At 29.5% G+C, this 12,248-nt stretch overlaps 1 protein-coding gene across 1 annotated transcript in view; it reads right to left on the bottom strand.

The window, feature by feature from the left end:
• The window catches only part of Ddr (discoidin domain-containing receptor 2), a 597,456-nt gene that overhangs the window by 36,637 nt on the left and 548,571 nt on the right, over window positions 1–12,248 (bottom strand). The window contains exons 10-11 of the mRNA XM_075373682.1: window positions 10,572–10,783; window positions 4,875–5,061 (exon numbers count right to left, since the gene is read on the bottom strand). Of these exons, the coding sequence (XP_075229797.1) occupies window positions 4,875–5,061; window positions 10,572–10,783 (399 nt within the window). The remainder of the gene's footprint in view (window positions 1–4,874; window positions 5,062–10,571; window positions 10,784–12,248) is intronic.

The following is a 12,248-nucleotide window of genomic DNA, read 5'->3' as shown; positions in this document are numbered from 1 at the left end:
TGCAGATTGATAGAGACATGGAGTTTGATGACGGGTGATCAAGGGGGGAGCCAGCTTTTGGGGTGGTCGGTGGGGGCTCCTTGGAGTTGTGTTGCTCGTCGATCGCCCCCTGGGGATACCTTCCGGTCATCCGGATTCAGACAGTAGAGTGCCTGGGTGATCATGGAAGGGCTGTACATACCATATGGCTTAGATCCAACCCCTGCTTAATAAGAGGGGAGGTTTTTTAGTGGCTGAGAGCCCTGCACTACCGTCAGTGGGGGCCTGATGGCAGCTGGCAGAGCTTTTTCCTCCCCTTACAGAAAAAAAAAATACACAAGTATATTTACGTAGTATATAAATACACAGTAACTTTTGTTACAGAATAAATCGTTTTAATATTAAAAAAATCACAGATCAATTTTCAAACAACTTGCTGCTGGTTCTTAATAAAATAATTTCCCTAATTTGGGCAAAATTAGCCCACAGTAAATGGATAAAGTAGGTACACTGTACTTAAAAAAAATAAGAAAATATAAGTTGCAATTTCTATTAATGTGTTGTATAGAAAAACATAAAATTTCATATTTACTTAAGCCTTCTATTGATTAATACTAAAAATAACATAATCAGATAATCTTTTTTTCCTTAAGTGAAATTAAATAAATGAATGATTATGGAATAAAAATAAATGAAAGATATATAATTAAAATAAAAATATATCTTTTTAAATGAAAAAAAAAAGTATTTAAATAGATAAAAATTCAACGATTTGGTAAAAAAAAAAAAAAAATGGAACTTACATCAAAATGCGCTTAAATGTAAGTAATATATTTGTTTTAATTAATTCCTTACTTAATTAAGGAATAAGTTACATAATTAATTCCTTACACATTTTTCCACTGCCGCCTCCTTCTACAAAATTAATCTCTAGATGTAATATAAATTTGTTCTATAATAGTTTATAGGTATACTTCATAAAAAACCAATACCGATATTACATCACTGGAATTCTTATGTATGTGCTTTGATTACTTTTTTGTTTGTAATTACTATGTTTTTTATATATGCCACCTATAGGTCCATTCAAGTACCACATAATTATGATCGTGTATTTTTAGTGCCAATTCAAAAAAGTGTATAAGGAATTAAGTAATAGGATAAAATCATTTCTTACTTTTTAGCGCATTTTGATGTAAGTTCCCATTTTTTAAAATAATTATTTCATAATTTTCTGTGTCTGATTGAAATGATAAGTTATTCGGTGGAGTTTATGTGGTTTTTGATGATGTAATGCAGCTGCCTCCAGTCAATGGCCATTGGTATTTTGTTCAACCTCTTGGTGTAAAGTAGAAATAAATTTATGGCATCAGTTTTCATTTTGTGAGTTAACAATGAACACAAGACAAAGAATTGACACGGAGTTCATAGACTTAAATAATTGCTTTTTTTGGCAAAGTTACAACTCGCCAATTGCAAATGCTTTGAAAGAAGGAAGGTACCTTTAGCAGATAAACTTGTAGGTGGAAATAATCTAAGAGTATTACCAAATATTAAATTAGTTGATGAATTTTAATCATAATATAATTGATATGATATCAGAAACAAATAGAGTTTATATTATTAACGCTATTGATGAATCATGAGAAGCCGCAACATGTGGGAAAACTCCCCTTGGGAATGTTATTTTGGTAGACATCAATGACTATGGTGGCCTATTGCATAATGTACAACTGGCAGAGGATTCAAGAGTTATCTTAAGGTCTAATAAATCGATTTCTGATGGTTTAGTTAATGGCCCTGTGGGAATTGTAAAGAAATTCAAATGACTTGCCCTACAAAGGAACCAACTGGAAAGGATTGAGCAACCAAAAGCTGGTGTCAAGAAAAAGGTGTTAATAAAATTTTATGATGAAACAATAGGTACAAAAATGAAAATGTAACAGGTACACAACCACATAGTGTAATAGATATATTTTCATAGTACAGTAGTGTACTTAGTATTGCATTCAGTGGCAGCTCATGCATAGGCACTATGAAACTGCAGCACCCCCTATTTCCACTTGATATTATCGATAAGATTAATAAAATGAGTTCTTTTTTTTTAATTCTTTCTTTATACTTGTACAATACATAATCCTTAACTTAATGTCAGTATACACCTCTCAGTTTATGAAAAAGATAACATGATGGCTGCATGTTTGCAGCCATCATGTTTGGCTGTTGAGTGCATGCACACATAGAAAGCTGCACACGAAACTGTGAGGGAGAGAAAGCAATATCATTCCTGCAGTGCCAACCCTGGCGTGCTGGTAGAAGGTAGCTTTTTTTTTACTCTGTATGTGTTGTGCTTATAAACCTGTATCATATTCTTGAATGTGATAAAGTGTAGAATTAGATTATTATCCTGCTTCCAGATGTTCTATTTGATTCATTTTTTTCAATTTTTTTATTTTACAGAAACCTTTAACCTTTTGTACCAGTTTGCTTTCTTTTACACAATTTTAAAATAAAGGCTAAAAGTTTTCTGGAGCAATACCCCCCCCCCCCCTAATTTTAGTTATGAGCCACCACTGAATGTATTACACTAGTAAGTACAACATTTCAAGCTACTAAAGTATATGGAAATGTAGAAAGACGCTATCTTTAATTTTAAGTTGGACTGTAACAGCACCCAAATTGCAAGGTACAACATTAAACAGATCTGCAGTAGATTTGGGGAAAAAGTATTTGCAAAAGGACAAGTTTAAGTCGTCAGAAGCATAGATGATTTAGCTTAGTTGTCCGACATTGCAAGAGATCGCGAAAGACCATGTAATGTGATGCTCGTATATAGAATTATAAGATTCCCAATGTCCCTACCAATGCTGTGTATTATATTTAATGTATATTAGGTCAGAAAGGTTTAAAATGAGATATCTTGATTTTTGATCATTTATTAACGATACTACATATTTTTGCAGAAACTCACATTACCTGCCCTACAGAAGACCATATATAACATTATCTAACGTGATGCATACATACAGAATATCAGGATTCCCATTGTTCCTACCTACCTGCCGGATAGCAAATATTTTTTTTCAGACCGATTTTTTGTGTTAATAAAGTCTTTTCTAGATCATGGTACCCCCTGCAAAAACCAGCTGCATTGATTTCAACAAGATTTATTTGAATTGGATTAACAGGGTAAAAGTTATGCATAAACAAACATACAAAAAATATATACGGGTCAAATACATTCATAACAGTGGCAGTGAGATGAGTAAGATGATATCCAAGGAGTGTCCACAAGGAAGTGTGCTGGGCCCTCTGCTTTGGGTTGTGAAATTTGACTCTCTCATGCAGTTGAGGTTGCCCAGCGGATTTCATGTCATCGCTTGTGCCAATGGTGGGCTTCTGCTGGTCAAAGAAGACTCGTAGAACAAGGTCGAATTCCGGGCAACTCAAGTTTGTAGAGTACTAAAAGTGTGGCTCAATTAACACAAAATGGTATTTAGTCTTGAGAAGAGCACGATGATGCTACTGAAGGGCTGTTTGACCACCAGACAGCAAGCCTGTGTTTCGATGATCGGCCATCCTATTAGTTACTCTCATTACAACGGTATTTGGGTGTATTCCTTGATGAGAATTTCAAATTGCAAGAAGTACTTTCAAATATTGCTAAGAAGATGTGTGATCCCTTCTTCAGCATTTTGTAGGGTGGTCTACCCCAATTGGTGTCTAAATTTTAAAACAATGAAAATTTTGTAAAGGTGTATGCCAGGTGATTATGTTTATGTTTTACCTGCTTGAGCAAACAGAATGAGGTGAAAAGCTACCGTGATATTCTCTTAAGTGCTCAGTGTCTCCTGTTACTTACTGTGACAGGGGCTGTAGTACTACTTCATATGAGGCAATTCTATTTATCGCAGGTGTTAAACCAATTATTCACGTCTAAGTGTCAGAATGTCAATTACATTACGATGCAAAGAAGTCAGGTGAACTGACTGCACAGCATATTCAGGAAATATTTGAGGAAGAATTTGGTACTTGGCAGGACAGGTGGGATGAGATGGCAGATGGGCGGTATATGCACGGTTTCTTTCCAGACATAACGGCGTTGAGAATTGCCACGTGAATCACCCCGATCCCGCATGTGACTCAGTTCCTTTCAAGGCATGGCACATTTTGGGACAGACTGGTTCAATCTGGCTTGACTGACTCGGGTCAGTGTCCTCAATGCTTAATATTGGATGATGCATATCATGTGATGTATGTCTGCTAAAAATATGAGTTCAGGCATGCAGAAAGCAGCTGCTTCGATTGCAACAAGATTTATTTCAATTGGATTAGAAAAAAGTTATGATGCGAACAAACATAAAAAAATATATATAGATTGAATGCATAACCTCCTTTTTTGAAGTCGATTAAAAATGAAATGCTACTTAAAAATAAACCAAAAATTTTATACTGTATAAATTTTATACTTGATTTCAATCAAAGTCTATAAATAGAGGTTTATACAATAAAATAGTTTGAACAATATTCTTCAGAGGATAAGGATATTGCCATATTCATGATTCTACCATCATTCAAGTATGATGTAGCAAAATATCTTACGTTCTTCTATAGAATGTATTTGCAGGATCAATTTCAATTGAATCTACTGGAAATCAGAAATGGTATTAAACACAAAATCATAATTTATTATATTTAATTTTAATTGTGTAATCTATACAATTAATGATTAATGATGGTACAAGAGGTTTAATACGGTTAATAAGCAGATGTCATTCTGTAAGCATTGAAGCTGCATGATATTACTACATAAAATTCATTTTTTTGCTTGATATAACAGTGAGCAATATTTCACAAACAAATAATTATTATCATTAATACAATTTCATAATTACCTGCATATTCAGATGTAGTGAGATGACCTTGCAGCAGGTGATTATCATTTCGAGCTGCTCCAGGAACACCACACGAATACATATTACTGAATGGTTCATGGTACATCGTATTCTTCTCAGGTTCCTCCATCGAAACCTGCCCGTACACATGTCCTTTAGCATTAACGTTGACACGCATTTGGAGCTCCTACATTCAATTGAGGATTGGGAAATTAAGGGGGAAAATAAATAAAAAAAGATAATAAAAAAAATTAAAAACAAAAATAAATAATAAAAATAAATTAAATAATTAAAGAAAAAGAAAATTATATATAAGTATAAATAAGAGAACAATAAATTCCAAAGAAGATATGTTCACTTATAGGAAACAGGATTCAAGAATCAAGACAGCTGTTACTAATATGAGCAGAGAACAAATATCAAAGAAAATAAGAACTTAAGAATGATCCTAACTAAGAATAATTTTAAGTCTATCTATACGATTAGAAATGAAAAAAATTAATAGGTAAAAAAATTTAATTTTATATAATAAACAGAACATAAGACAAGTTAAAAGCATGAAATAAAAGTGAACAGAAGGTAATGAAACAAAACCCAAAATGAATGACAATTGAATAAATGAAAGATTTGAGGATTTTCTTGTTTTGTCAGTCAATACAGATAAAATAAAGAGTAGAAATAAAATCATTTTCAGAAATCACTGCAAGAATAAAACAGTATTTTTCTTGTATTGGTACTTACAATGAAGAATTTTAAAAATTCAGTCTAGCCCCTTATCAGTATCCACAATGAATGTCACTACTCAATACAGAAATAATTTCTTTAAAATATTTACAAATGAAACAATTAAAGCAGATCCATTACATTTTTTAAATTGACAACAGACATTTGAAATATGACCTCAGTTAAAAATTATGAAATTGAAATGTTTTAAATTGGCAATACTTCCGATAGATTCAACATTTAAAAAAAATTCTATAATTTTAAAAGTTCTATTTTTTACAAGTTGAAATTATGAGTCGATTTTTCTACATTACCATCTAAGAATATTTTATTTAAATTGTGAGGACATAGAGCATAATTTTATATACAATAGATGAGGCTAAGATTTGTATTGAAGCAATGACATGATTGTTGCTAAAATCAAAGTAGGATCATGCTGAAATTTAGAATAAATTCTATCCCAGAAGTTGTACATCTAATTTGTTGTTTTTGTTTTGTTTATTTAAACTGTACTTATTTATTTTTATTATATCTCATGAATGTAATCTTATTCCTTTGTTAACTGTAATTTTACAACCTTTTGTATAAATAAAAAACATTAAACAGTGCTACTATCTATTATACTACACAATTACTGTGAAATGTAATAGTACATTATACTTTATAAATTTTCAGCATTTATCATATTTATTTATTTTGAGATAAATTCTATGAAAAAATAAATTTTCCTAAATATTGGTGATTACAATGATAATATTTTTAATTATGTTTCATTTTTTAAATTATAAGAGAAAGTGAACCACTGGTACTTTGTTTTTAATTAATGATTATAGACATTTTGTATTAATAATTCTCTAATAAGTGCTAAAAAAAACAAAGAACCAAAACTAGTATGTTTAAATAAAACAGTTTTAAAAAAATTTAATTCTTTTATAACATTATAATCAATCTAACATGTGAGTGATAGCATTTTGCTGCTTCTTACACTAATGCTGGGTAAGAATCGGTTGATAAAAAAATAAAAATGAAATAAGTCTTTCATAAAATGTTATCAAAACAAAAACTACAGCAATAAACAAAATTTGAAAACATCCAGAATAATTACATCTGATAACCGAAGGAAATATATCAATTAGGGCACTGCAAAGGAAGATAATAATTATACTATGGTTAAATTGTGTATAATAAAACAGTGAATATCATCTAATTTTAAGTAATAGTATAACTATAACAAAATCAATAATCATTTTAAATATAATACAATTCATTCTTATTTTAACCTTTCTCTTTACAATTTTATCATTTCAGTAGACAACTTTAAAATTCCCTTGTTACTATTCATTTACTAAGTAGTAGTAATATGGAAATCTTGGGTTCCATATCAAAATGACCCCTGGTGGATAGTCATCCTTACTTTCAGAGAGTCATCTTTTTAACCCCCCCCCCCCCTCTTGCACCGTGTATTTTTCAGTAAATTCACTCTTTTACTATAAATTTAATAATAAACACCCAATCATCATGGAAAATATACTCTTGGGTTCCGCATCAATAGTTGTAGTTTGTTATTTAATGTATTTTATTATACAGACTGCCAGTGATGTCAATCATTGCACTTTAATAAAAAAAATAAAATAATTTCAATATTAATGTAAATAAAAATTAAATTATCTAACAGCAGTTCTGATCATAAATTTATTTGTATGTAAGTCATTCATTCATAATTTTTATATGAATTAAATAGGATAATATTACTATATTTGACCTATGATCTATTCAGTGATGGGCTCTTTTACATTACCAGTTAATGGTGAGTAAGTAACTACAATATAAACATACCATATCGATATTGTCATATCATAATATATCGCGATTGTATTGGGCTTGAAATTCTCTTCAGTTTCAATTTTAATTTTCAAATCGACAACGCCTATTTTTCACGAATAATCAATCACATATAACGGATACTTATTTTGAAAATGTGTACGGTGAATCGCTATTTCTATAATATGCATTTTGAAACTCTATAAACATATTATACATCAACATCTGATTCCCCTGTAAATCTTCATGTGGATATTGAGTTGAATTTATCATTAATTTAATATTTTTCACCTTACAAGAATCAAATTCTGACATGGTTTTAGTAGCCTTATCTTTCCTACTGGTTTGAAAACCTAGAATAACATATCGCGGTTTGTCTAATTACAATGATGCTTTCACGTTTTATGTATGACATGAAACTGAAACGTCACAACGGATAAAACACATTTATCACCTAAGTACTTCTTCATAAAAAATGCATTAAAAATTCGTAAAGATCTATATGATTTTTATGGTAACATTCCAATTTTATTTAAATACACATCCATCTAAAGTTTGTTGTTTATTTTCAGTTATGTTCATATGAAACAACAAACCAGAAATAGATATATTTTTTCTGAACTTCCTTTTTTAATTTAAAATACTGTACTGTTATATTTTCAAAAGTGCTATTAATCGATGATATATTTTGTGCAAAAAGTTTAATTTTTTCCACTTTGACATTTGTAAAAAGTCTTTTACCAGTAGAAATAAAGATAGGTTTTCATATTCACAGTTTAATTCAATAGGAAATTCAGTAGGAGTGTTATGTTTATATAAATTTTCAATGTCATCTTGTATGTTATCTAAGAATGTAATTAAATAGTATTTATTATGACATACAATTTTATAATAGAATACTGTACTACTGCGTGGGGGTCAGATAGGTTGAAATCATTTGATAATTTGACTTGATCAAAGTCGAGTATTTTTTACTCTCTGATTAAAAGTTTTTTTTTCATATATAGTAATGTATTCATGTTATCATTAATAAGTTCTGAGCATGTGCAAGAAACAGCTGTATAATATGTAGGGAATCCCCCATTAATGATTGACGTCATCAGCAGTCTAATAGTATATAATAAACTACGGATTATGATGTAGAATCTGTTTCATCGTGATAAATTTATTATATACAATGAACATTGACGATTCTTCAATTTGTTATTGATACAAATGTGTAGTGATTGTTAACAGCAATAGAGTATAATCATTGTAACTTTCACTTTATCACATTAGATGTGTTTTGAATGCTTACAACAGATTCGTATCATTCTTATTTCTTGCTCATTAGGTAAAGAATGAGTGTTCCGACAGCCAGTCTATGCGTGTGCTAATTTTATGCTACTCCGAATGGCCCTAGGAATCTATGAAATGACCGAGGAACAGAGCAGTGCGATCAAAGTCTAAAAAAGTCTTCATTCCAATATAACCGTATCAGAATACTGCGGCAACAGCAGAAACGTATAAACACAACTTGAACAACAGAGCATGCAGTTTTTTTATAAAATCATATATATCTATAATTTAATATAGTCTCCTCGTTCTATTTCTAGTATGTATATATCTCAGTAAGACATGACACAGCGAATTTTTGTCTAAAATTAAAAGACTATTGATTTTTTCCTTCATTAGATATTTTTACGATAATTTAGATAAATTAAATTTACATTTATTTTGGTAATTTCTATAAGTAAAATAAAAAGTTCTCTAGTTAATACAGTATGAATATTACATAAATCTCAAATGACATTTAGTATTGCATTACCATCGACATTCTATATAATAAAATACATTAAATAACAAACTACGATTATTGATGTGGAATCCGAGAGTATATTTTCCATGATGAATGTGTGTTTATTGTTAAATTTATATAGTAAAAGAGAGAATTTACTGAAAAATACATGGTGAAAGAGGGGGGATTAGGGTTACTTTCTCTGAAAGTAAGGATGACTGTCCACTAAGGGTAAAAGGTCATTTTGATGCGGAAACCGAGATTTCCATATATCTAGTAGTTATTAGAAAAAAATTTTTTTGTTTATAATTTCACTGAAACTTTTAACAGAAACTATTATGCATATCTTAAACAGAAAGTGTAGATGGGTAATCAAGAAATTGATATTTAAAATACAACCATTTTGACCATTTTTAACCAGAGCCAAAATAACACTTTTGTTGCAGAAATATTACAACTTACATATTTATTTTCCAAGAGAATAATATCTAAGTATGATATGACATTATTAAAAATAGTTATTTTTTTATATTAAGTTTGATTGAAATCTGAAACCACGGTTCCATTCATTTATTATGTACAATTCCTAGATCTGGTTGTTAAACCACTTTATTCAACTCTGTATATATATATATATGTATATATATATATATATATATATATATGTGCCGAGTCCTTTGTATATTATCTTCTACGGATGACATTACAGAAGCAGAAGTATTTGTTTACAGTTCTTTAGTGCATTTTATATGTTAAGGCAATTGAAGGAATTAAAACTATGAAGTATTGTTTGTTATCCATTTGTTGAACAGAATATAAAAATAACAAAGATTCATTAACAGATTAGTACAGTTTATAGAATGAAGAGGAAGTGGGTTGCATAGTTTCGAATAAGATGAGAAAACATGCATGATAAGTCAAGGAGTGGGAAGCCATCTGTCATTTATAATGATTTGTTAGAGTTTATAAATGAAAAAAATTTGTCACGACAGATGGATTATAACGCTGCTACTTTTGTGTGACTTTCCATAAATTTCAAAAACTGTTCTGTATGAAATGAGACAGATCACTTGGTGATAATGGCTGACAAATATTAGTCACATCACTGACTGGGAAATGGCATTCATCTATAGTCCAGATTTAGTGAACATTACATTCACATATTCACATATTATTGGTCAGAATAAATTTCCACAATTTGTCAGTATGTTGAAGTTATAGCTGATAAATTGGTTCCCATACATCAGCAAAGTTAGAAATCCTGGGTGAATTTTTCTTTTGGTTGTGTTACCACAAACTATCATACTTTAATTGCTATGCAATGAAATGGGGATGTAAAATAACAAAGTAATAGCAAGATATAAAAAATTCATTACCTTCATATTAATTGTAACACTTTTCTCAGGTCCAAAATGGCCAGGCAGACCTGAATGAGTTGTGGATGCTTTTAGTTTACGATTTCGCATAATTATAAACGCTATTGCGGCCATAAGGAGCAAAATAACTGCAGTTAAACCACCAATGACTAGACCTATCAGTTGCCGAGATTCAGGTTCTTCTTTATTTCCTGATCCAGAACTTGTTAAAACTGTAAAATAAAAAATAAAAATTAATTTTCTTTTTTAATTATGAATTAAGTCTTTAAATTAAAGTAAGGATGCATTTTAGTTATAAAAATAAAACAAATTTTTGTTTAGCTGTTGCAAATAATATAATGAATTATTATACAATATACAAATAATGAAACAAGAAAATGTTTCAATATAAAATAATGTACAAATTCCAGTCAATTGGAAAACATGGTGAGGGTTTATTATATAGAACCCTGGTGACTCAATATTGAGCGCGAGTCAAAAGTTAAACATAATCTGAATTATTGGGGGAAGAAAGCAATTCTTCTAAGGAATAAAAATATTTTTCAGTTAAATGTTAACATATTTCAAAATTTCTTGAATAATAAGTATATATATAAATTCAGTCGTGAATGAATTCAAGAAATAAGTTCAATGAATTCTTTTTCCATAAACTAAGATTGGTGATATTCAAGTAATAACATTCTATATAGCTCCCAACATGGATTATTTTGATGTACTTCTATTAAGATAAATTATTAGTGACCATCCAAATTTATTTAAAAATCTGCCATCCTAAATTAATTATTACTTCATAAATAAATAATAAAGGATTTTATTATTTTAAATTCACATTAATTAAATGGAAACATTTAACAGATTGTCTACAAGATATTTATTCCCTTATTCTTACTCTATATCTACCTAATAGCTTTTGCTGTAGCCAAAACTAGATTTTTGTTTAGATCACGATATCAAAAATAATATTGAGTAAGATATATGAAAAGTTGAAAACTTTTACTTATCCCAACAATTTATTATCAATAAGTAATTGAAAGGATGGTTATATTTATGTAAATTTTCGGAACTATTCCAAGAGAGAATAAATATGCAATCCATATTTTTGTATTTTCTCCTGTGATTCATTAAAATGACAGATATTCAAATGAAAATATTATTTTTACATAAAATGTGATAGAATTTAATAAAACAATTATGCATTTCATAAAATATTTCTGTCAATTAAATTTAAATGTTTGATTAATTGACAGTAAATCAGAGTTGACCAGCTACATATCTTTTTTTTTGATTTCATGTTAAAAATGGGATCATTATATTTACAGAAAGTGGTAAAACTCAGTTAATAATAAATAAGAATTTAAGGAGATGATATTCATCTTATTGTCGCAGAATGAGGTAAAATGAATCCAGGAAATTGGGAGGAACTAGATATATCTCTCATGTTATATTTCTTCCTCTTCAAATGGCATACAAACAAAATTAAATCGTCATTTTATGTGAAACCAGGTTGTACATTTTTAATGAAAAAGGAAAATATTTTATGAAATGTTACTGTAAATTAAATTTAAATTGCAATAATTACTGATCAACATTAAATGTTTTAACCAACTGGGCGAATTTACACAGATTTTCGTAAATCAGTTTGTTATAATGTGATAAAATCTATAAGCAAATCAAATT

This window comes from Lycorma delicatula, chromosome 8 (assembly GCF_047948215.1).
Source record: "Lycorma delicatula isolate Av1 chromosome 8, ASM4794821v1, whole genome shotgun sequence".
NCBI classification, from domain to species: domain Eukaryota; kingdom Metazoa; phylum Arthropoda; class Insecta; order Hemiptera; family Fulgoridae; genus Lycorma; species Lycorma delicatula.
Note: the sequence above shows the minus strand (reverse complement) of the source record. Positions and strands in the feature narration are given on the sequence as shown.